We start from the raw sequence: 26,197 nt of genomic DNA, 5'->3' as shown, positions 1-26,197 counted from the left end.
CCATCACACTCCCGACTTGTCCCTAGTAGTTGGTGGAGAGGCTTTGGGGAGTCAGGAGGTGAGACACTTGGAATTAAGTTGCCCATAACTTGCTCGTAACTGATCTCTTGGCAAAAGTACTGCAGATTGGCACAGTTGATATTAAATTCTATTGCGAAAGCTTCAATGCTTTCACAATAGAATTTGCAAAATTAAGCACAAAATAGTTGGCCTCACCTGTGCAAAGTTCAGGAAGAAGAGCTGATCATGGTTCAGGTTGACCCCAGGGAGCAGGCCATCCTTCCCACTTTTCTTCACATGTGCCTGATAAGCCTGAAAATAAACATTCAATGCCACAAGTTAAAATCCACAGCACAGATTGGAAATACTGGAAATGCACAGTGCGTGTGTACCTGAAAGAGAGAGACAGAGAGAGAGAGAGAGAGAGAGAGAACATAGGTCAAAGTCTCAGGTGTGTTCCTGACAGGACCCCGAAACATTAACGTAGCTTTTATCTCTTTGTGCTGCCGACCAACACGGGGAAAGATCTCTAATGGTCACCGTGCATTGGAAACTTTGTAAACACAGTGCGGAGATATTGGGGTCAATTCTATGCTGGTGTCCATTAATTTTAACGGGTGAAAAACCACGAGCTGTGGGCCCACGGTTTCCTGCGATGTGTTCCCTGCAGGAAGTGCAGAATTCATAGAATCATTGGCCTCGATCTTTCGAGGCAGGGGGTTGGGGGGGGGGGGGGGCGGGCGTATGGTGGGGGGAGCCCCTTTAGCGGGTGAAGCACCCGGCAAGCTCAGAAATGTGGAGGCCCTGTCGATCTTAACTTATCGCGTCCGTTGAAAGGGCATTTACACTATTAGTTACGAGCCCTAACTTTCTGCGGCGAGTTTAATGGGGACTTAATGTGCAAAACCAGCAAGTTCTTAAAGGTAACGGGGAGGCGAGGTGAGAGATGCCTTTTCTGTGAAGCAAACGGCAGCATAATGGAAATCCACCAGAAAGCAATTCACGACATGTCACTTAGTCCCCTGAACTTGCTGGCCGATTTACATAGGATTACTTGGATGTACGGCACAGAAACAGGCCATTCGGCCGAACCAGTCCATGCCGGCGTTTATGCTCCACTCGAGCCTCCTCCCATCTTTCCTCATCTAAATCTATCCGCATAACCCTCTATTCCCTTCTCCCTCATATGCTTGTCCAGCCTCCCCTTAAATGCATCTGTACTATTCGCTTCAACCGCTCCCTGTGGTAGCGAGTTCCACATTCTCACCACTCTCTAGGTAAAGAAGTTTCTTCTGAATTCTCTATTGGATTTCTTGATGACTACCTTGTATTGATGGCCACTAGTTATGCTCTTCCCCACGAGTGGAAACATTCTCTCTGTATCCGCTCTATCAAAACCTTTCATAATTTTAAAGACCTCTATTAGGTCACCCTTCAGCCTTCTTTTTCCAAGAGTAAAGAAACTCAGCCTGATTTCCCTAGCAAGATTCGGCCCAGTAGTTATCTTACAAAAAAACTGTAAGCAAAATTCCCATTTCATTATCTCCAACACAATGTGAAATGAATCCATTGCTCATCACTGGAGTGGTGGAGTTCATTCTATGTCATGCCACATACGACCGTACTGAATAGTCCTTCAGCCAGCTGCCCGCAGCACTTGACAACAATGCTCTGTTCACCAGGGAAATGACTACAAGGTCACAATCTTGACAGCTGCTGCAGTCTCCACGTTAGGTTAACACAGATTACAGGCTTCACAACAGGCACAGATTGAAGAGAGAAACTGCGAGGGAAAGCCGCCAAGATCAAGCAATTATTTTCCGAGCACTTTGTTATTGATTATGAAAAATTACTGAACAGTTTTGCCCTCTTCAACACCACACAATGAGGTACTGTAATCATATGGTACATTTTGGTAATGTGATGTTTTTCACACCTGTTTTAATCATGTTAGCCTGAGAAACTTATTTTATTAAGTTTAATATTTTATATGTGTGGATAGGACATATTACAGTGCTGTGTGGTACATGCAGAATCTGGTGATCATCTAAGGAAGCACGATCATGCTATTTTGAAACAGGGGCTCTTCCCTCTAGAAAAGAGAAGACCAATGGGTGAACAGATAGAGGTCTTTAAGATTATGAAAGAGTTTGATAGGGTCGATGAGGGGGCCGAAATTCAGGTGTGGCAGAAAGCTGGTGCACCTATGATTTTTAGAGTGGTACTTACTGCTGGGAGCTCCGATATGGTCGGAAGAGCCATTTTCAGGACTTTGAAATTAGACTGGCTGAAAATCAGTCAGACAGGAACTCCGCTGCTGTCAATCAGTGGTGGAGTATTGGTGATGTCACAGCTCGTGTGCGTCACCACGCTCACTCCCCTCCATTAAATGGGAGAGATTCTGTTACTTTAAATCTTCGGCTACTGGGCCACCAGGGAGGGTTTCGGCTGGGCCAGCGGCCTGGCACCCAAGAGTGGGTGCCTGGGTGCCAGGCTGCCTGTTGGCAGCCCAGCCGAACCCGGGGGCAGTATTTTGCCGGCCGATCGGGAAGTTGGCCGGCAAAAATATTTCCATTGTGGCCGCGGCAGTCGGCCCACCCCTGTAAGGGCCGCTGTGCTGCCACTCACTCAGCAGAGGGTGCACCGATATAAAAATCTGTTGGGGCACCCCGCGGCGGGGGATCGAGGGATGGAGCTGAATTTCGGAAGTTAAGTATTTTTGTTGAATAAAATTGGTGGTGCAACCCCTGATGACTCGCTTTCGGCAGTTATGAGAATTGGGCAGAATTGGGTCTAGGCCGAAAAACCCCCGACCTAAATTTAGGTCGGGTCAGCCAGTTGACCCCAAAGCGGCGGCCATTCAATCTGTAAGAATGACCGTCACAACCAGGCATTAACAGGTCTATTTGAGACCCTGAATTTCGGCCCCAAGATGTTTTCACTTGTGGGGGAGACCAGAACTAGGGGCCATAAATATAAGATTGCTACTAATTAATCCAATAGGGAATTCAGGAGAAACTTCTTTACCCAGATAATGATTAGAATGTGGAACTCGCCAACCACAGGGAATAGCTGAGGCAAATAGCATAGATGCATTTAAAGAGAAGCTAGATAAAGATACAAGGTAGCAAAGAATAGGAGGATATGTTGGTGGGGTGAGATGAAGGAGGATGGGAGGAGGCACGTGTGGGACATACACACCATCATCACCTTGTTGTATATACAATGGGAGGACTTTTAATCCCAAAAGATGGGTGGGTAGTTAAAGAGTTAAAAATCTGAATCCTGATCTCAGCGCACTTCCCAACCACTTCCGGATTTAACAGAGGCAGGAAAGAGGTGCGACAGAAACCTAATCCCAAGGGACAGCTTAGCACTTTAAATATTATAATAAGGCTCCGTGCTTCATTTGGAAGCTCCATTTTAAATTTAACTCTGGTTGGTCGAGTTTCCCAGGCCTCAGGAAATCCGCCAGCTAAAGGAAGGAAAGGACTGCTGGATCCAGGAGGTAAGTGCCTTTCCACATCTGCTGGATTCAGCGTTCCTGCTTCGCCAAACCGCACCCCCCGCGCCTCCATGATCGGACATCCCACCCCTGACCCTTCCGATTCCCCACCCTATCTCCCTCCTGAAGCCTCCGATTCGCCCCCGCCTCCCTTCTCACCCACAAGGCCTCCGATCTCCTGCCGACTTTTCAACCCCCCAACTCACCTCCACAGCCTCCAGCCCTCCACCTCCCCTCCAATGCTCGAGCCCCCGACCTCGCCGATGATTCACGGCCCTCCGATAACCGCGACCCCCACCCTTCCCCCACAACGATCCATCCCACAGGCCTAACTGACAGCAAGCCAGCTTCTTCATCTAGCTGACTATGGACAGAAAACAGAGAACCAAAATGCTAATCGAGACTTGCCGTTAAATTCAGCAGGGCCTGAGGGCAACCTGTTATCTGGGATTTCAAAACCTCTTTCCAACCCACCCACTTCCTACCCGTCTCCAAATTAAAATTACGGCCTATGTAACCAAGCAGAGTTCTTGTTCTGTTTACTATTTAAAACCCAACCATTCACATTTATTTCCCTCCCTAAACCTTGCCACCTCTCTACCCGTCTCTCTCCTCCTTTAAAACACTCATTCAAACTTACCTCTTTGATCTAGCTTTTGGTTATATCTCCAATATCTCCTTATGTGGCTCGGTGTCAAATTATGTTTAATATTTGGTCCTGTGAAGTGCCTTGGGAAGTTTGACTACATTAAAGGCAAAAATGTATAAATGAAAGTTGTTGTTATAGAATGGAAAAAAAAACTGCCTCTCACCTTGTAGGCTTGTCTGATGCCTCCGTTATCTGCAATGTTCTCTCCCAGTGTATTAATACCACTAAGCTGCAATTTGATAAACAAAAACATATAATAAATCAGATTAGCAAATGCGGAGGGATCCAATGACTGTTCACCTTTGGGACGTTTATGAGGCGGCCTCTTCACGAATATTTCTGAGTAATGAGGTATTGTGTTCCACGGGCAAAAGAGAAAGGCTTTGGGGCCGAAATTGCCCACCGCACTAAAAGCGTTGCATCTACTACTCTTGAAGTGTTCCGGCCACCCCAATGCATGGGGTGGCCTAACCATCGAAATTCAGCACCTCGGGGGATTTTTTGGAGTGGGGCGGAAGTGGCCTCATCATCGGGGTTGAAATGGGGGCGGGGCGGAGTAGCCGACGCTGTCAGTCATCAGCGCCGCGCTGATGATGTCATCGTGCTGGCGCATCACAATGTCCCTTCCCATCAGTTAAAGGGGAGGGCCGCTGCGAACTCAACAGCAACCTTAGTGGCAAACACTCGACCACCAGGGAGGGTGTCAGCTGGGCCAGCGGCCATAAAGAGAGGGTGGAAGACTGCATGTTGGTGGCCCGGCCGAACCCGCGGCTATAATTGTCGTCCTGACCTGGCAGTCACCCATGTACATTCCCCTGTGTGACTGATGACCTGCAAAATGCTGGAAGTTACATTACAGTTGTAGAGAGCTCTGGGGAGACACCATCTGGAGGAACTGTGTTCAACTCAGCACCTCAGGAAGGATATATTGACATTTGATGTGATGCAGTACAGATGCACCAGAATTATACCGGGGCTTAAAAAATTTGAATTATGATACTAGGCAAACATTAACTGCATATTTTTAGGCTTATCAATCACATGTGAAGAAAATCAGGTCATATGACTTGTTCCCGGGGGTCAACATGAACCACAATCAGCTGGCGAGAAAATATTTTGTTTGCGGATTGTTTATTACGCTGTTTGGGAGGGCAGCAAATGTGGTTGGGCAGACAGAAACGGACGTACATATGAACATAAGAATTAAGAGCAGGAGTAGGCCATATGAGCCTGCTCCACGTTAATAGGATCATGGCTGATCTTCGATCTCAACTCCACTTTCCCACCTGATCTCCATAACCCTAGAGACTGAAAATCTATCGATCTCAGCTTTGAATATACTCAATGATTCGGTATCCACAGCCCTTTGTGTTAGAGAATTCCAAAGATTCACAAACCTCTGAGTGAAGAAATTCCTCCTCATCTGTCTAAATGGCTGACCCCTGAGACTCTACCCACAAGTTTAGGACTCTCCAGTTAGGGCAAACAATCTCTCAGCATTGATCTTGTCAATTCCCCTCAAAATCTTGTATGTATCAATTAGATCATCTCTCTTTCTTCTAAACTCCAGAGAGTATAGGTTTGATCTATTCAATCTCTTCTCATGTGACAACCCTCTTTTCCCAGGTATCAATCTAGTGAACCTTCGTTGAACTGCATGTAAAGCAGGTATGTCCTTTCGCAGATAAGGAGACCAAAACTGTGCACAGTACTCCAGGTGTGGTCTCACCAAAGCCCTGTACAATTGTAGTAAGACTTCCTTACTCTTGTACTCCAAATCACTTGCAATAAAGGAAACATGCCATTTGCCTTCCTAATTGCTTGCTGTACCTGCATGTGTTTCTTGTATGAGAACACCTAAATCTCTCTGAACACCAACATTTAATAGTTTATCACCATTTAAAAAGGATTGTTTTTTTATTCTTCCTACCAAAGTGAATAACCTCACATTACCCCCACATTATACTCCACCTACCAGCTCATTGCCCCCTCACTTAACCTGTCTATAACTGTTTGCAGACACTGTGTCCACCTCACAGCTTACTTTCCACCTAGTTTTGTATTGTCAGCAAAATTGGATATATCACACTCCATTCCTTAATCTAAGTCACTTATGTAGTTTGTAAATAGCTGAGGCCCCAGCACTGATCCTGGCAGCACCCCACTAATTACAATCTGCCAACCTGAAAATGACCGGTTTATCCCTATTCTCTGTTTTCCAATCCTCTATCCATGCTAATATATTACCCCGACCCCATAAGCCCCTATCTTGCATGACAATCTTTTATATGACAACTTATCGAGTGCCTTTTGAAAGTCCAAATCAACGACATCCATTGGTTCCCCTTTATCTACCATGCTAGTTATATCCTCTAAAACCGCTAATAAATTTCTTAAACACGATTTCCCTTTCATGAATCTAAGTTGATTCTGCTAATCATCCTATAAATTTTTAAAGTACCCTATTACTAATTCCTCAATAATGGATTCAAGCATTTTCACGATGAATGATATCAGGCTAACTGGCCTGTAGTTCCCTGTTTTCTCTCGCCTTCCTTTCTGGAATAGCGACGTGCAGTAATGACTTAAAGGGGCGGGATGAACAGATTGGCAGTGGAGGGGGTCAAGGAAGCAACAGATTGAAGTGTCAAGGAAATGTAGAGAGCACACTACTCAGCATAAAGTTAAATTTAAGGCTAAAATGCCTCAAAAATAATGAAAAAAATCATTGCCGGTTCTGCTTCCAGCTTTACATATAAGAACATAAGAATTAGGAACAGGAGTAGGCCATCAAGCCCCTCGAGCCTGCTCCGCCACTCAACAAGATCATGGCTGATCTGGCCGTGGACTCAGCTCCACTTACCCGCCTGTTCCCCATAACCCTCAATTCCCTTATTGGTTAAAAATCTATCCATCTGTGATTTGAATACATTAAATGAACTATCCTCAACTGCTTCCCTGGGCAGAGAATTCCACAGATTCACAACCCTCTGGGAGAAGAAATTCCTTCTCAACTCGGTTTTAAATTGTCTCCCCAGTATTTTGAGGCTGTGCCCCCTAGTTCTAGTCTCGCTGACCAGTGGAAACAACCTCTCTGCCTCTATCTTGTCTAACCCTTTCATTATTTTAAATGTTTCTATAAGATCACCCCTCATCCTTCTGAATTCCAACGAGTAAAGACCCAGTCTACTCAATCTATCATCATAAGGTAACCCCCTCATCTCCGGAATCAGCCTAGTGAATCGTCCCTGTACCCCCTCCAAAGCCAATATATCCTTCCTTAAGTAAGGTGACCAAAACTGCACGCAGTACTCCAGGTGTGGCCTCACCAATACCCTGTACAGTTGCAGCAGGACCTCCCTGCTTTTGTATTCCATCCCTCTCGCAATGAAGGCCAACATTCTATTCGCCTTCCTGATTACCTGCTGCACCTGCAAACTAACTTTTTGGGATTCATGCACAAGGACCCCAAGGTCCCTCTGCACCGCAGCATGTTGTAATTTCTCCCCATTCAAATAATATTCCCTTTTAATGTTTTTTTTTCCAAGGTGGATGACCTCACATTTTCCAACATTGTATTCCATCTGCCAAACCTTAGCCCATTCACTTAACCTATCTAAATCTCTTTGCCGCCTCCCTGTGTCCTCTACACAACCCGCTTTCCCACTAATCTTTGTGTCATCTGCAAATTTTGTTACACTACACTCAGTCCCCTCTTCCAGGTCATCTATGTATATTGTAAACAGTTGTGGTCCCAGCACCGATCCCTGTGGCACACCACTAACCACCGATTTCCAACCTGAAAAGGACCCATTTATCCCGACTCTCTGCTTTCTGTTAGCCAGCCAATTCTCGATCCGGCTAATACATTTCCTCTGACTCCGCGTACCTTTATCTTCTGCAGTAACCTTTTGTGTGGCACCTTATCGAATGCCTTTTGGAAATCTAAATACACCACATCCATTGGTACACCTCCATTCTCCATGCTCGTTATATCCTCAAAGAATTCCAGTAAATTAGTTAAACATGATTTCCCCTTCATGTATCCATGTTGCGTCTGCTTGATTGCACTATTCCTATCTAAATGTCCCGCTATTTCTTCCTTAATGATAGCTTCAAGCATTTTCCCCACTACAGATGTTAAACTAACTGGCCTATAGTTACCTGCCTTTTGTCTGCCCCCCTTTTTAAACAGAGGCGTTACATTAGCTGCTTTCCAATCCGCTGGTACCTCCCCAGATTCCAGAGAATTTTGGTAGATTATAACGAATGCATCTGCTATAACTTCCGCCATCTCTTTTAATACCCTGGGATGCATTTCATCAGGACCAGGGGACTTGTTTACCTTGAGTCCCATTAGCCTGTCCAGCACTACCCCCCTAGTGATAGTGATTGTCTCAAGGTCCTCCCTTCCCACACTCCCGTGACCAGCAATTTTTGGCATGGTTTTTGTGTCTTCCACTGTGAAGACCGAAGCAAAATAATTGTTTAAGGTCTCAGCCATTTCCACATTTCCAATTATTAAATACCCAACTGGAACTCATGATCACTTTGAGTAGCATTGCAAATGGCCGCCGCCCATGCTCAACTGCCCGTGGTTTGTGGGCAGGTTGAGAAAGTGGTGGTGGCAGGATTGATTGACAAAAAAAATGGTGTTTGTGTCCAAACAATGTCCTAGGAACCTCATTTTAATACATTAATTAGGTCCTTGCTGCCACTTTCCCACCCAATCTCCATATCCCTTGATTCCCCTAGAGTCCAAATATCTATCTATCACAGCCTTGAATATACTCAACGACTGAGCATCCACAGCCCTCTGGGGCAGAGAATTCTGAAGATTCACAGCCCTCTATGTGAAGACATTCTTCCTCATCTCAATCTTAAATGACCAACCCCTTATCCCGAGACTATGCCCCTTAATTCTAGACTCTTCAGCCAGGTGAAACATCCTCTCAACATCAACCCTGTCAATTAATTGTAGCATCCTTACTGGGTGATGCCAGCTAACCCAATATAGCCAAGGAATGAAACCTGGTCTGTATAGCTCAGTTCCCTTCCTGTTGTGAGCTCATCGACACCTTTAATTGGAATGGGACTGTACCTCAAGAACTTTATTGCTCAATTTCCAATGACCAAATCTTGCTCATTTAATCAAAACGCCCAGTTATTAATCCAAACAGGAATAAATACAAGAGAGGTTTCCACTTTGTTGACATACATGTTGTCCGCCTGCCAGATTCCATGTAAAGTTCCCATACTTGTACACCATGCACTGTGAAAGGTCTTTGAAACTCTTGGCCGATTTTTGAGTCCACCAGTCCAAGAGGTTTCCATCTTTGTCGAAGTTACGACCTGCATCGGATGCACAGACGGGTCGGTTAGAATGCCAGCTAGGCTGTAAACCAATACCCTCTCTAGTTTATTAGTAATTGTTTGGTCTTACCATTGTCATCGAATCCATGAGTGATTTCATGGCCAATAACCATGCCAATAGCACCAAAGTTCAAGGCACCCGGCTGTCCGTGTCCAAAGAAAGGAGGTTGAAGAATACCAGCTGGGAAAACTGGCATAAAAACAAACTTTAGTTAATTGACTGAAGAAAGTTAATTTAAATAACCTAGTCCTTACCTTGAATTCCTTTTACCCATTCAACCTTCAAAACCCCAGCACGCACCCTCTGCGCTCCTGAGTCCGGGCCTCTGAGTTTGCCCCCACCTCTGCCTTGCAAACTGCTCCTGCTCTTCAAATAGTATCACAGAATCTGTTATATCCACTTGAACAGGCAGACATGGCCTGGGTTTAACATTTCATCCGAAAAGTGACACCTCCGACAGCACAGAATTCCCACGGTACTACACTGAAGTATCAGCCTAGATTTTTGTGCTCAAATCTCTGTAGCGGGCCTATGAACCTTCTGATTCAGAGGTGAGAGAGCTATCAACAGAATCATGGCTGACACAAAGTATTGGGAGATTATCTGTCGGCTGCCTGCACTGGGTAAATGTGAATTAAAAAGGAAAAAGGAAAGGTGAAGAAGCGAGGGAAGAGAAGGAAAGGTGAGGGCAAGTAAGGAAAGGATGGATTAATTTTGACAACAGTTGCTCCGCAATATTGGGATTCCTTTCAATAGTCAATTCAATTTAATGCACGTCACAATAAAAAGTTGCTATCTAGTGGTCAAAATATGGCCAGAGACAGTAGGGACTGCAAGACTAATAGGGAGATGTTAAGTGAGCAGGCTAATAGCGATAGTGTGGCATATTTTTTAAATTATTTTTTTTGTTCACAAGGAAGGCTCTGAAGTTATTTGGATGAAAGAGAGATTGTATTATAAATGTATGTTCATTTGCTGTCTGCAACATAAAGCAGTTTAATACTTTCATATCTGGCCTCGTCTCACTAAAGTTTCTTTTTCTGGTCTGCCAACTGAAAGATTAGAGAGGCACATATGAGGGCACATGAGAAAGGCATCATGCCCAAGGTATTACTATTGATCATGCCCCAGTTTATCCAGTCATATGATTAGACATTGGTCAGTACAGGTTGCACTCCTGAACATAAGATGCTCAGGCCACTTATGGAAGTGACCAATCATGCTGAACCCAGCATCATCATAGGCAGTCCCTCGGAATCGAGGAAGACTTGCTTCCACTCTTAAAATGAGCTCTTTGGTGGCTGAACAGTCCAATACGAGAACCACAGTCTCTGTCACAGGTGGGACAAATAGTCGTTGAGGGAAAGGGTGAGTGGGACTGGTTTGCCGCATGCTCTTTCCGCTGCCTGCACTTGATTTCTGCATGCTCTCGGCGATGAGACTCGGCGAGGCTGAACCCATGAGAATATCTAAGGCAGACCCAAAACTTGTGTCACAAAATCCGCAAATTGTGTACACTTTTGAAGCAAGTCTTTATCGGTGTAAAACCCACATGCCCATATTTGCTTCTAAAAACTGGAGAGCTGCATACATTTTAGAAATTGGGCATCATTAGCAACTGAACACATCTGTGCAATGGGTGTCATGGTGACTGGAATGTAACAACTCAATTAGAGGCCAATCTCTTCTAATGGAGCAATTTTCCAATGATGGTTTCCTTTGATTCTTGGAGGTTACAATGAGCTTGACATCTCACCAGCAACTTCAACTACTGCTGCCTCATTACCATCAATTCAATAAGCTGGAAAAATATTAGACACCTTTAGGAGAAATTGTGGATTTAGTCCATAGCCCCCAGTTGAAAATGCATGTGCAAATGTTGAAATGAACAACCACAGCAACTTGGATTTATATAGCGCCTTTAACATAATACAATATCCCAAGGTGCTTCACGGGAGCAAAATCAGACAAAACTTGACACCAAGACAAAGGAGACATTAGGACGGGTGACCAAATGCTTGGTCAAAAAGGTAGGTTTGAAAGAGTGTCTTAAAGGAGGAGAGAGAGGTGGTGAAGCGGAGAGGTTTAGGGAGGGAATTCCGATGCTTCGGGCCTAGACAGCTGAAGGCATGGCCGCCAATGGTGGAGCGACGGAAATCGGGGGATGCGCAAGAGGCCAGAATCTCGGAGGGTTGTAGGGCTGGAGGAGGTTACAGACATAAAGGGGCGAGGCCATGGAGGGATTTGAACATGATGATGAGAATTTTAAATTGGAGGTTTTGGTGGACCGGGAGCCAATGTAGGTCAATGAGCACAGGGGTGAAGAGTGAATGGGACTTGGAGTGAGTTAGGATATGGGCGTGGACAGCATCGGGTTTATCTGTTATGTCTCCCCATTCCCAACTCCTCTGCAGGTCAAACCGCTTGCTGCCTTTCACTGCCGAGGTTCGCACCTGAAGAATGGTTGGTTGAGAGAGGTCATTAATTCAGGCCCCATCTGCCCCGCAGGTGGACATAAAAGATCCCATGACCCTATTTGAAGAAGAACAGGGAAGATCTCCCAAGTGTCCTGGACAATATTTCTCCCTCAGCCGACACCTACAACAGTTTATCTGGTCATTATCTCATTGCTGTTTCTGGGAGCTTGCTGTGCACAAATAGGCTGCCTAAATTACGTCACTTCGATGTACTTCATTGGCTGTAAAGCACTTTAGGACGTCCTGAGGTTGTGGAAGGCGCTATAGAAATGTAGGTTCTTTCTTTCTTTAACATTGTAAATGTTTTTGTGAAAGTAGACACCTTCAAATAGACAGAATCCCCTCCATTGTGACATTTTTGGGTTGAGATTTTGTTGAATTTGATACCCTTCAGCCAGGGCGGCCTGCCAAACTGACACCCTGTCCCAGGACACTCCAGCCTGTTGTTTCTTTCGAATGGTCTTTAATGCAGTTTCATAATTGGCCAAAAGATGGAGCAAGTTAGGAAGAAAAGTCTGGAAATGACTGATGTAAAATTAGCGGGCATAGAGAGGAAAATCAGGAGAGATGGAAAAAGGAGCTATCGCACAAAGTCAAAATGACCTCCCTAAGTGTCCATCTGCTATTGTCGCCAACAGACATTCCTAGGCTATAGAACATAAAGAATTACATACAATTTACAGCACAGAAACAGGCCATTTGCCCCAACTGGTTATGAGCCTCTTCCCACACCACTTCAGCTCACCCTTTCAGAATAACCTTCTTGTCCTACAGCTTCCCCATAAATGCATCTAAGCTATTTGCCGCAACTACTTGTGGTAGAGAGTTCCACATTCCCACCACTCTCTGGGTAAAGAGGTTTCTCCTGAATTCCTTGTTGGAGTTAATAGTGACTATCTTATATTTGTAACCCCTAGTTTCGGACTCGTTCCAGAAGTGGAAACATTTTCTCTACGTCTACCCTATTGAATCCCTTCATAAATTTAAAGACCACTATCGGGTCACCTCTCAGCCTTCTCTTTTCTAAAGAAAAGAGCCCCAGCCTGTTCATGCTTTCCTGATAGTTGTACCCTCTTCGTTCTAGTATCATCGTTGTAAATTGAAGATCGAAGGAAGTACTGAAATAAATGAAGTAATGAGAAATGGGCAGTATATGAAGCCAGCGGCCATTCTACTAACACCCTTTTTCCGCCTCAAATGAAAATTCAAACTATGTTTTTCTAGAGTCAATAAGCTGTCAGTAATTGCATTTTATTTTTCCGCTGAGCAACTTTGAACCATATCATTTCTGCTTTGACTAGAAGATTGAGAGGAGATTTGATCGAGTAGTTCAAAATCATGAGGGGTGTGGACAGAGTAGATAGAGAGAAACTCTTCCCATTGGTGGAAGGATCGAGAACCAGTGGACAAAGATTTAAGGCGATTGGCTAAAGAACCAAAGGCAATGTAAGAAAAAACCTTTTTACGCAGCGAGTTGCTATTATCTGGAATGCACAACTTGAAAGGTTGTTGGAGGCAGACTCAATCATGGCTTTCAAAAGCGAGTTGGATAAGTACCTGAAAGAAAGAAATTTGCAGGGGAAAGGGCGGGTGGGCAGGACTAGCTGGGCTCAATTGACCGAATGGCCTTCGGAGTGTTGCAACCATTCTATGATTCCATTCTATGATTCTATGAAGTCCCTGTTGCAATTGCTTCATCACTTCTTTATAAATGACGTGATAGCATAGCAGTCTTTTTAAATATGATGGAATAGCAATTGGACATTTGTTGCACCCATTTTAGGGACCAATTTACAGCCATCCCCGACGGCCGACGAAAATGGAGTTAGGCTCCTTACATGTGTCAGTGAGGGGCTTACCATTTGTTTCAGGCCTTCTCTGCTCAACTGGGTATCGAGGAATGGAGCCTGTTCACTCAAGATCTTAAGATGCCAGTTTTTGAATGGGACAATAAACCAAGGCCTCAGTTGCCTGCTCAGGCAGATGTAATAGATCCCGTCACACTAGTAAAAGGAGTGCTGGGAGTTCTCCTGATATTGCAGGGCTACAGGGAAAGGGCCAAGGGAGTGGGACTAGCTGAGGTGCTCTTGCAGAGAGCCGGCACGGGCTCAACGGGCCAAATGGCCTTCTTCCGTGCTGTAACGATTCTATTATTCTAATGGCTATTACTGCTTACCTTAACAACAACAATAAAAAACAGCTTTCATTTAACAAAGTAAATTGTGCCAAATCACTGCACAGGCACATAATCAAACAAACATTAACACTGAGCCACATAAGGAGATATGAGGACAGGTGACCAAAAGCTTGGCCAAAGAGATAGGTTTTAAGGAGCATCTTATAGGAAGAGTGCGAGAGGTAGTATGGCAGAGCGGTTTAAGGAGGGACTTGCAGAGCTGCGGCCCCAGCAGCTGAAGGTACTGGTGCCAATGGTGGAAATCAGGGGATGAGCAAGAGACGACTGCCAGTTAAAAAACCACGGTTTCAGTGACCGACCCACATCTTACTTAACTCGGGTGTTTCGATAGGACATTGGAGTGAACTGCAAGCTCGCTTTTGTCGGATTCCTGAGTAATAATATGGAACAAGGGCCTGGATAACAAGGCAGATCTGTTCCAGTTCCATGCTGATGCAAGCGTTAATTTCTTCCACATTCTTGAGGTGAAGTAGAGTTGAGTGAATCTGGCCCCTTCACTGACAAAGGAATTCTGCACGCTGTCATGCCAAATATAATAATTATATTTTGTGTATTGCATTTAATTACTCCCATGTGACACTGGGCCACCCAAATTAGGAAGGCCCCAGGTTTGATGGTTGGCCTGTGCTGAATTAACCAGATGGACAGCAATAAAGCTTATGATTGGCCTTGACGTCCTTATGCTAGGGAATGAAAAGCACAAACAAGGCTTGAGCTAAATTCCTGATGATTGGGCTAGAAGAGCGATGGCTGAGGGTGGACCGATAAGAGTTCTTCAAGATTATGAAAGCAGTTCTGATAGGGTTGGCGTAGAGAAGATGTTTCAACTCTTGTGAGAGTCCAAAACTAGAAGCCATCAATATAAGACAGGCACTAACAAATCCAATAGGGAATTTAGGAGAATCATTTTTACCCAGAGAGTGGTGAGAATGTGGAACTCACTACCACAGGGAGTGGTTGAGGCAAATAGCACAGATGCATTTAAGGGAAAGCTAAATACATGCATAAGAAAGGAAAAGAAGGAGATGATGATAGGGTTAGATGAAGAAAGGTAGGAAGAGGCTCGTGTGGAGCATAAATACCAGCAAAGAACAGTTGGACTGAATGGCCTGTTTCTTTGCTGTACATTGGAAGTAATTCTATGTGATCTACGTGACAATCTCCCTCACAGTTGAACGGTGCATTGACAGTCACTGTCCAAGATCACACTAGAAGCCCCTCACTTTGACAAAGTAGAAGGGGTCACCAGCGCCTGTAGAATTATTGGCCAAGTATTAGGGGGTGCATTAGTGAGTATTATGGGCTGAGCCCTAAAGGTAGCACCACTGCATAGCAAAGAACTGGACACAAAAGGCTGATTTCACTCGCAGGTGGGACCCAATGACTCCCCCAGCTCTCACCAGTGGCTTCAAGCGCCACATCCCAGGACCTTGCCTCACATGTCATGCTCAACCCAGTGAGAGTAACAAAACAGTAATGGACCATCTTTCGGGCGAGATGCTTAACCAAGGCCCCGTCTGTCCTCTCAGTAAAAGATCACTCATTATCCGGAGAAGAGCAGATGCGTTCTACCCGGTATCCTGGCTAATATTTATCCCTCAACCAACATCAATAAAAAAAATCTGGTCATTATCTCATTTGCTGTTTGTGGCAGCTTGCTGTGTGCCAATTGGCTTCTATGTGTCCTCCATAACACCAGTGACTACAATGTAAAAGTACTTTATTGGTTGTAAAGTGCTTTGGGACGTCCTGAGGTTCTGAAAGACGCTATAGAAATGCAAGTTTTTCAAGGCTTGTTGTTATAAGATATATCACCCATTTTCTCCTATAATAAATAATTATGTTTTAGAAAAGCAGTGCTTATCTGTTCATCTGTCATTTAAACGAGCTGCTGCCCATTATAACCCAACTTTTTCCACAGCATTATCAACAACATATTTGCTTACCTGAGCCTTGTACTCTACCTCTAATTCAGATTTACAATCTGTGATTGCAGTAAATCAAACCAGGCTAAGACCATAACATAATCAGTAGACAGGCATTCTTTACATGTATGACTAGGTCGAGGAGGGGGTGAGTAACTGCTGTTACCAAAGGTCAACTTTTATCTCTTTCTTGCTTTTATGAGAGGATCCTGTTTTTACCATCGTGGTTGGGGAATATCTTCAATGCCATAACATGTGGGATTTATTATGTGAGCGGACGTTCGTCAGTTCTGAAAGATCTTGGCTACCCAGGATATTATGTGTTTCCAACACAGAACTAACTGTCTTGAAGTATGTGAATAAAACCGTAGCATATTTTGTAATTTGGAACCCAAAATTCGGAAAAGAGCTGGAGCTCCTATCTCTCGAAAAAAGAAGGCAGAGAGGTGACCTGATAGAGGTCTTTAAGATTCTGAAAGTGGTTTGATAGGGTAGACGAAGAGATGTTTCCACTTGTAGATGAGGCCAGAGCTAGGGACCATAAGTATAAGATAGTCATTAATAAAACCAATAGCGAATTCAGGGGAAACTTCTTTACCCAGAGAGTGGTAAGAATTTGAAACTCGCTACCACATAGAGCAGCTAAGGCACATACCATAGATAAACTTAAGGGGAAGCTAGATAAACACACGAGGGAGAAAGGAATAGAGGGTTATGCTGAAAGGGTGAGATGTAGATGAGTGAGAGGAGGCTCGTGTGGAGCATAAACACTGGCAGGGTTTGGTTAGGCTAAGTAGCCTGTTTCTGTGCTATAAATACTTTGTAATACTTTGTAAATGCAGACACCTCCTTCCTTTGACTACTCAAGGTTGAAAGTCAGGCCTGTAGATTGCAATAAAGGTCCGGACATTAAAAAGCAATTACAATCAGCCAACATATTAAACCGGCACCATAGCAACCAATGTGATTGGGTAGTTTGAGGACAAAATTGTGCGTGTAAACATAGGGTAGTCAGGTGATTGCGTGACACAAACATTAAGTAAAACATAGCTTTTAATGCTGCAAATAGGAAACTATTAGATTTTTAATGAAGAGTTTTACCTATTTGGTTTCTGCTTGATGAATAGAAGGCATTTACAACAGCAGCTCCTGATATCCACCTGCAAAGAAACCCAAAGATAAAAATTAACCTGACTCATCTCCCCATCGCCCTCACACTCCATTGTGACCTTTCACCTGCACAATGCCTCCATCCAGCTGCAAAAGAGGCCCAGAGGGAGGAAATTACCCATTTTATAGCCCCATTAGTGCCCCAAGAAGGCACAATCACAGCCAACCTTGCCATCACCAAACTTACACACACCTACACACACACACTTCCTATCAGGGTTCACTGGCGAGCATTCAAGAACAGGGAGCCTGGCTGTGGTTCTGCTATGAACTCAGTACAGAAGAGGGATTGAAGCTGGGCTGACTCCTGGTTAGTATGGGTCAGTACTATACAATCCCCAATGATGCAACAAGGCCGCACAAGGACTGTGGGGCTGAAATTCAGGGTCAGGATAAGGTCCGTTACTGCCGTTTTGCAGCGGCCATGCGGCGGAATCCAGTGTCCATTGGCCGCCATGACCCAAATTCAGCTCGGGGACTTTTTGCCCTGTCCCCACTTCCGCCCTGCTGCTGCCGACTGCCGTAAGCGCATCATCAAAGCACGCACCGCCGATCTCCCGCATCTCCAGCACATTCCGCCCCAAATTTACCTGCAAAAACTTTTTCTCCGCCGCGCGGTGCCCCCGACAGCTTTTTCTGTCGGTGCAACTTGTTCTGTGTGTGTGTGTGCGGCACGGCAGCGCGTGTCCCTTCAAGGGCAGGACGCAATGCCACGGCCGCCATGCTTTTTATTTTTGCCGGTCGACGTCCCGATTGAATGGTCAATTATTGCCCCGGGGTGCAGCCCGCTGGCCTGGCTGAAACCCTCCCTGGTGGCCCAGTGGCCGGACCTACAGAATCGCCGACAGATTGTCTCCCCTTTAAATGAGGGGAGCGACATGGTGACGCACACGTGCAGTGACATCCCGCCCCAACTTCCTCCCCTCACCAGGAATTACCGCCGCACTTTCCGCCCCCATTATGACCGACTTCCGGACCGACGCGAAAAAAAGTTCAAAGTGGAGAAAATCGATCGGTAGGCTGCCTCACCGCATCCGGTAGTAAAAACAGGTAAACAATCGAAGGTGCACCAGCTTTCTGGCGTGCCTGAATTTCGGCCCCTGTACCTTTGACACAAGTCAGCCACTAAATTTTAAAGCTGTACTACTAGGGAGTGGGAAGATTTCCCCTGTGCATTGTGTATAATAAAATTAGAACTGAGTAATGCACGATTTAAAGTACATAGCAGAAACATCTTTCAATTGGATAGCTTTGATATTTAATTCAATGGTCAGAAAATGGAGAAACAGAAAACTGTTTCGACTCCAATTTTTATAACTTGCAGGAAACGGTGTGAAAGGGTAGGAGGCAGAAAGCTGAACATACCTAACCCTGAGACAATAACACACTTCTTATCACTAGCACATTCTATGTTGTGAGTAGAACCCCTTTTTTTTGAGAGATGGAGAGGAGCAGCCAAGCTCAATTAGTGCAAGGCTTCCACAAAGGATGAAAAGTGTAGGAGAGGACATAACAAATTGGAACAGGAGTAGGCCATTCGGCCCCTCGAGCCTGCTCCGCTATTTATTAGGGTTGTGGCTGATCTTCTACCTCAATTCCACCTTCTTATTTCCTTTGATTCCCTTAATATCCAAAAATCTATTGATCTCTGTCTTGAATATACTCAACGATTGAGCCTCCACAGCCCTCTGGGATAGAGAATTCCAAAGATTTACAACCCTTTGAGTGAAGAAATTTCTCCTCATCTAAGTCCTAAATGGCCGACCCCTTATTCTGAGACTGTGACCCATGGTTCTAGACTCTCCAGCCAGGGGAAACATCTTCCCTGCATCTAGCGTGTATGAATTTCGTAAGTTTCAATGAGATCACCTCTCGTTCTTCTAAACTCGAGAGAATGTTTACCGAATCTCCTCAATCTCTCCTCATAGGACAATTCCCCCCATCCTCGGAATCAGTCTGGTGAAGCTTTGTTGTACTCCCTCTGTGGCAAGTATATTCTTCCTTAGGTAAGGAGACAGGGGCCAAAATTGCCCGTCTCAGCTAGGCCTGCCAGTGCCTCCGGGACACACTAACGGGGCGCTAAAGTGTTTTCGCCCGGGAGTGGCAGTCAGAGCCCCCCACCCCAGAATTGCCCCCGGGGCTCCACCGCCAGAAAGTGGTTTGTGCCGCACCCGCGGTAAGGGCACCGGCGTGGTCGGTGCACGCACGCCGATGTCGTACTCGTCTTGCGCGCCGATCCCTTTGCGGTACTCGGGGAAAATTGCACTCCAATTTCTCACCATTTAAAAATGGCAGAATGGCCGCATAGCGCTGGAGGATTCATGCTCCTACCGCCCAGATCCCGCCCCTGAAAGGAAGTAGAGAGCCCGACATTTCGCTCCACTGCCCCTCGGGGGCGGTAACCCCAATTTCGCGGATGAGGCGGGACTTCCACTTTCCCTCCAATTCTGATGCATTGAGAGAAAATGAATTTGAGCAGGAAAGTGTGCAACACATTAAGGATGCAAAGAAGAGGATATAGGTTAATGTCGTACCTTTGTTGAAAAAGGGAAAAAGGGATAAACCGACTAATTACAGGCCAGTCAGCCTAACCTCGGTGGTAGGAAAATTATTGGAAAAAATTCTGAGGGTCAGGATAAATCTTCATTTAGAAAGTCTCGGATTAATCAAGGACAGTCAGCACGGATTTGTTAAGGAAAGGTCGTGCCTGACTAACTTGACTGAATTTGTTGAGGAGGTAACAAAGAGGTTTGATGAGGGTAATGTATTTGATGTCGTTTATATGGATTTTAGAAAGTCTTTTGATAAGGTCCCATATGGCAGACTGGTCATGAAATTAAAGCCCATGGGATCCAGGGCAAAGTGGCAAACTTGATCCAAAATTGGCTAAGGGGCAGGAAGCAAAGGGTAATGGTTGATGGGTGTTTTTGTGACTGGAAGGCTGTATCCAGTTGGGTTCCACAGGGCTCAGTGCTGGGTCCCTTGCTTTTTGTGGTATATATTAATGATTTCGACCTGAATGTAGGGGCTATAATTAAGAAGATTGCAGATGATACAAAAATTCGCTGTGTGGTTGATAATGAAGACGAAAGCTTTAGACTGCAGGAAGATATCAATGAACTGGTCAGGTAGGCAGAACAGTGGCAAATGGAATTCAATCCGGAGAAGTGTGAGGTAATGCAATTGGGGAGGGCTAACAAGGCAAGGAAATACACATTAAATGAAGGACACTGAGAAGTGTTGAGGAACAAAGGGACCTTGGAGTACATGTTCACAAATCCCTGAAGGTAGCAGGCCAGGTAGATAAGGTTATTGAGAATACATACGGAATTTTTGCAGGGCTATGAGGAAAGGGCAAAGGAGTGGGACTAATTGGATCGCACTTTCAAAAAGCCGGCACAGGCACGATGGGCCGAATGGCCTCCTTCTGTAATGGATCATTAGGAACATAGAAACAGGAAGAGGCTCTTGAGCTGAGGCATAGAATACAAGAGCAATGAGGTTATGCTTAAACTGTATAAAACTCTATTTAGACCACAGCTAGAGTACTGCGTGCAGTTCTGGTCACCACATTACAGGGACGATATGATTGCACATGAAAGGGTACAGCGGAGAATTATGAGGATGTTGCCTGGACTGTGGAATTTTAGCTATGAGGAACAATTGGATAGGCTGGGGTTGTTTTCTTTGGAACAGAAGAGGCTGAGGGGAGACCTTATTGAGGTGCATAAAATTATGAGGGTCCTAGATAGAGTGGATAGGAGGATCTATTTCCGTTAGCAAAGGGGTCAATAACCAGGGGGCAAAGATTTAAAGTAATAGGTAGGAGGTGTAGAGGGGATTTGAGCGGACCAATTTTTCCCCAGAGGATGCTGGAACTCACTGCCTGAAAGGGTGGTAGAGGCAGAAACCCTCACCACATTTAAAAACTACTTAGAGGTGCATTTGAAGTGCGGTAACCTACAAGGCTGCGGACCAAGAGCTGGAAAGTGGGATTAGGCCGGATAGCCCTTTGTCGGCCGGTGCAGACACGATGGGCCAAAATGACCCCCTCCTGTCCTGTAAATTTCTATAATTCTATGATAGGAACATTTATTAGAATGAGTAGAATATCTAAATGGACATTGACCATAGCAGAGAAAGAATAGGACAGAGACAGTTTGAAAAAAGCTACCCAGGCCAGGGAAGAATTCTTTAGCAAAGCATAACCATTCTCTGGTCTCTTGTGTAGAAATATATCATAGAATCATAAAATGTTAATTGTTAATTTTAAATCTAAGATTGATAGATTGTTGTTTACAAAAGTTATTAAATGATAAATGATATGGGCCAAAGATGGGTAAATGGAGTTAGGTCACAGATGAGCCATGATCTCATTGAATAGCAGGGCAGGCTCAAGTGGTTCAATGGCCTACTCTGTTCCTATGTTCCTAACAGCACAGAAGGAAGACATTCGGCCCATTGTGCCTGTGCCGGCTCTTTGAAAGACTGATCCAATTAGTCCCACTCCCTTTCCCTTTCCACATAGCCCTGCAAAATTATCCCTTTCAAATATTTATCTAATTGCCTTTTGAATGTTACTATTGAATCTGCTTCCACCACCCATTCAGGCAGTGTATTTCAGATCGTAACAACTCGCTGCATAAAAAAAATCTCCTGATCTCGTCAATCACATTAAATCTGTGTCCTCTGGTTACTGACCCTTCTGCCACTGGTGTTTTAAGACAGCAAATGTTAGTGCTTCGAAAGAGCTAACAATGCAGGAGATTATAATAAAGAGCAACTTACGCTTCTTTGTCAACTTTTTCTCTCAGTTTTTTCAGGCTCCTCTTTTGTCCCAATTGCATATTTTTAAGAATGTTCACAAAGTATTCGTCGATGCTGAAATTCAACTGAATGGAAAAAAACGCAGAGCAATTATCTTGCACCCCATTACAGTCCAATTATCAGCCTCAGATTTCCTCAGAACAAGTCTATTTACATAGGGGATAGGAGGCTGTTTTGCTGTGCACGCTTTTCCCATCTGGAATCAGCAGTTTCATATGACAGCGTTAGAGCTTATTTATAACAACAACAGCAGCTTCCATTTAGATAGGAGGAGAGGCAGCAGAGGGAGGCAATTCCAGAGCTTAGGACCTATGTAGCTGAAGACACGGCCGCCAATGGTGGAGCGATGGAAATGGAACCAAAGCAGTTTATGGCACAGAAGGAAGCAAGAACTGCAACGTGTATTGATTTAGCATAGGAAAGTCTCAAATATTTGACATTGAGATATTTGGAAGGGTGACTAGACTCCTGGTCGAAGAGGTAGGTTTTTAAGGGAGGCTCTTAAAGGAGGAGGGAGAGATGCAGAGACGGAGAGGTCCAAAGCTTAGAACCTAGACAGCTGAAGGCATAACTGCCAATGGTGGGGTAAGGGATTGGGGGATGGACACGATGTCAAGGTTGGAGGAACGCAGCATTCTTGGAGGGTTGTCGGCTGGACGAGACAAAATATCAGCCTCAGCTGCAGTCCTGATTACTAACCAGTGATTTCTGTGAGTTGGAATCTGTGTCGATGTCGGGTGAGGATAGAAGCAAACTTGGCTGTGAAGTCTCGCACAATTAATTGCCCTGTCGATCTTCGCTGTGCATGCTCCCACATGAAGAGCGGCCGCTGGTGAGAAACCAGGTGCCAACCCCCATAGAATATTAGCCGATAAGTCAACACTTTCTAGCGCAGTCTTTCTAATCTTTCACATTTCAAATGAATTTAATATGTTACACCCTTGGCTTAATCCCAACTAAGATCAGCAAACTCAACACAAACTAGGGATTAATGAAAGCCAGTGTAATCATTAAAGAGTTAATAGAGTGAAGTATTTGGTGCAATCTCGTGGTCCCATTATACTATGAAACAAAGAAGACCCATTCCCTGAGTCATCCGCATGGTCACAAGATAGAAAGATGGAAAGCCCTTTGGTCTAAATTGGATCTCATTTTTCCAGAAGACCAACTTTATCAGATTCTTATTACAGTGTCAACATTGTTAATTAAAGGGGGTTGATGTCCTGGCCTCAACTACCCTTCCCGTCTATCTGTTTGAGCTGCTGATTACACACTGTAAAAAAATATTGCTTCCTGTCATCTGTTTGAACTAGCCCTTCACAATCCAGAACCAGTGGTCCCTTACTGCTCCTGCTTTATGTTTCTATCCTGTTAAGCATCTGATATACCTCTACGGCGTCAGCTATGGCTCGGTCAGTATCACTCAGTGTCAGAAAGCTGTGGGTTCAAGTCCCGCTCTAGAGACTTGAACACAAAATCTAGGCTGACGCTCCCAGTGCAGTGCTGAGGGAGTGCTGCACTGTCGGCGGTGCCATCTTCCCAATGGGACGTTAAGCCAAGGCCCTGTCTGCTCTCTTAGGTGGAGGTAAAACAGTCCATGACACTAAGAGCAGGAGAGTTCTCCCTGGTGTCCTGGGCAATATTTATTCCTCAACCAACATCATTAAAACAGATTATCTTGTCGTTGGCTCATTGCTGTCTGAAGACGTAGCTGTGCTCAAATTGACTGTTCTGTTTACTGCATTGCAACAGTGACAACATTTCAAAAGTAAAGCGCTTTGGGAAGTCCTGTGGTCATGAAAGGCGCACTATATAAATGCACGATTTTCTATCTTTTATGTAAGATCTGTTCTGAGACCCCTTTTTTCCAGGCTAAAGATTTGTCGCTAATCAAGTTGACTTTTATACGGGCTTCTTTGCTGTCCTCTGCACAGTAGAATATGAACCCTAACCCTAACCATAACCCCTTGAGTCATGGCAACCAGAGCTATATGCAGTCAGTTGAGGCTCAGTGGTCGCACTCTCGTGTCTAGAGTCAGGAGGTTGTGGGCTGAAGTCCCACACAAGGACCTGAGCACATTATCGAGGCTGACACGTCAGTGCATTACTGAGGGAGCTCTGCACAGTTGGAACTGCCATCTTTCGGAGTAGACGTTACACTGAGGTCCGCTTAGATGGACTGCATTCGATAGAAGAAGAGCAGGGGACCTCTCCCCCGTGTCATGGCCAATATTAATCCCTCAACCAAACTCACTAAAAAACAGATTATCTGGTTATTTATATCATTGCTGTTTGGCGGATCTTGCTGTGTGCAAATTGGTTGCAAAAAGTACTTAATTGGCTGTGAAGTGCTATGGAACGTCCTGAAGTCGTGAAAGGTGCGATATAAATTCTTACTTTACTCGAGATGTAGCTTGACAGGATGATTTGAGCTCAACTGGGAAATGAATATTAATTTGATCTTTTCATTTCAGCTAACATTTATGAACTACCGTTTTGAAAACAAGTGGGTGGGGGATGGAGACGAGGGGCGGGGGTGGGGGGTGGGGTGATAGGGTTGCAAAAGTTGGAAGTACACTGCAGTCCCTCACATTGGCCCCCAAATCATCAACTGGGTGCTCGTCATCACAGAAGTTTTGCTCCACTAAACCCAGGGTGTCACTTGCAACAAGCTTATGATCTCAAGGGGATGGGTTTACGATGCTCCTTGCTCAACTGTTACCTGATTCATGTAGATCCCATATCTGCTGGTGTCCTGCAGTTTTTGCACCATCTTCTGTTACCTGCTCGCAAATCCAATGCGCTTGAGCAAAATTCTAATCGGGGCATCGAGAAATCTCTCCCAGGCCCATCTCGATCTACATGGCCTGACGATAATATCCCTGGTCCAATGTTCAACCCTTCACATGTGCAGACTTCATAGCTGATACGTCCTTACTATACAGTATAAATGCACACGAGGCCCATGCTTGAGAGAAGGTCAGTCTGTGATCTGTCCTTTGCTCCTTAGCACTCAAGTGATGGAAGTGGGTGGAGCTTCCTCTTTTATATCTGAAGGTCCAAGTTAGGAGTGTCTCCCACAAGTTCACCACCTAGTGGTCATTGTTCTCAGTGTACAACTTAGGTCAAATTATACATGGGTTACATTGATGGTTGAATACATGATATCACCTAACCCCCCAGAGTCTTATTGGGATCACAGGTTGAGTCTCTCTGGTGGTTTACGCTCTCTTGTACAGCGCTTGAGTTGGGCTCCGGTTGTTGGGCGCTGACCTGATTGTCTGCTGTTTGCAGTGCCTCAGGCATGTCCGGACTGCCCACAGTAACTGGGCTCTCCTCCCTTTGGTTCCTGTGTTCGGTCACCTGTAGAGGAGTGAACTCTATATCGTGTTCTTCCTCTGCTTCTTCTATGGGGTTGCTGAACCTCCTTTTTGTTTGATCCACATGTTTGCGGCAGATTTGTCCATTGGTAAGTTTAACTACCAGAATTCTATTTCCCTCTTTGGCAATCACAGTGCCTGCGAGCCATTTGGGCCCTGCAGCGTAGTTGAGGACAAAAACAGGATCATTTACATCAATAAATCGCGCCCTCGCATTCCTGTCATGGTAGTCATATTGTGACTGGCACCTGCTCTCGACAATTTCTTTCATGGTGGGGTGTATAAGGGATAACCTGGTTTTGAGCGTCCTTTTCATTAGCAGCTCTGCGGGTGGAACCCCTGTGAGCGAGTGTGGTTGGGATCTACAGGCCAACAGGAGGCGTGATAAGCGGCTTTGTAGGGAACCCCCTTGGATTCTGAGCATCCCCTGTTTGATTATCTGCACTGCTCGTTCTGCCTGGCTGTTTGAGACCGGCTTGAATGGTGCCGTTCTGACATGGTTAATTCCATAGCCTGCCATGAAGTCCTGGAATTCAGTGTTTGTGAAGCACGGGCCATTGTCGCTGACCAAGATGTCCGGTAGACTGTGGGTGGCGATTATTGCCCGTAGACTTTCTACCGTGGCAGAGGATGTGCTTGAATTTAAAATGTCACACTCGATCCATTTGGAGCAGGCGTCTACTACAACCAAAA

At 45.1% G+C, this 26,197-nt stretch overlaps 1 protein-coding gene and 1 long non-coding RNA gene across 4 annotated transcripts in view; one reads left to right on the top strand and one right to left on the bottom strand.

Annotated features, from left to right (window-relative positions):
• The window catches only part of LOC139266011 (neprilysin-like), a 277,737-nt gene that overhangs the window by 18,473 nt on the left and 233,067 nt on the right, over positions 1 to 26,197 (bottom strand). For all 3 annotated transcript variants that reach the window (XM_070883753.1, XM_070883755.1, XM_070883754.1), the window contains 6 exons: positions 22,086 to 22,189; positions 17,229 to 17,287; positions 9,598 to 9,717; positions 9,373 to 9,506; positions 4,318 to 4,383; positions 217 to 312 (listed from right to left, as the gene is read on the bottom strand). In XM_070883753.1, the coding sequence (XP_070739854.1) occupies positions 217 to 312; positions 4,318 to 4,383; positions 9,373 to 9,506; positions 9,598 to 9,717; positions 17,229 to 17,287; positions 22,086 to 22,189 (579 nt within the window). The remainder of the gene's footprint in view (positions 1 to 216; positions 313 to 4,317; positions 4,384 to 9,372; positions 9,507 to 9,597; positions 9,718 to 17,228; positions 17,288 to 22,085; positions 22,190 to 26,197) is intronic.
• Positions 1,730 to 26,197, top strand: part of LOC139266012 (uncharacterized) — a 43,256-nt gene continuing 18,788 nt past the window's right edge. Inside the window, exon 1 of the long non-coding RNA XR_011593672.1 lies at positions 1,730 to 1,889. This is a non-coding gene — a long non-coding RNA (uncharacterized lncRNA). The remainder of the gene's footprint in view (positions 1,890 to 26,197) is intronic.

This window comes from Pristiophorus japonicus, chromosome 6 (genome assembly GCF_044704955.1).
Source record: "Pristiophorus japonicus isolate sPriJap1 chromosome 6, sPriJap1.hap1, whole genome shotgun sequence".
In the NCBI taxonomy this organism is placed as follows: domain Eukaryota; kingdom Metazoa; phylum Chordata; class Chondrichthyes; family Pristiophoridae; genus Pristiophorus; species Pristiophorus japonicus.
This window is presented reverse-complemented; position numbering and strand designations above follow the sequence as displayed.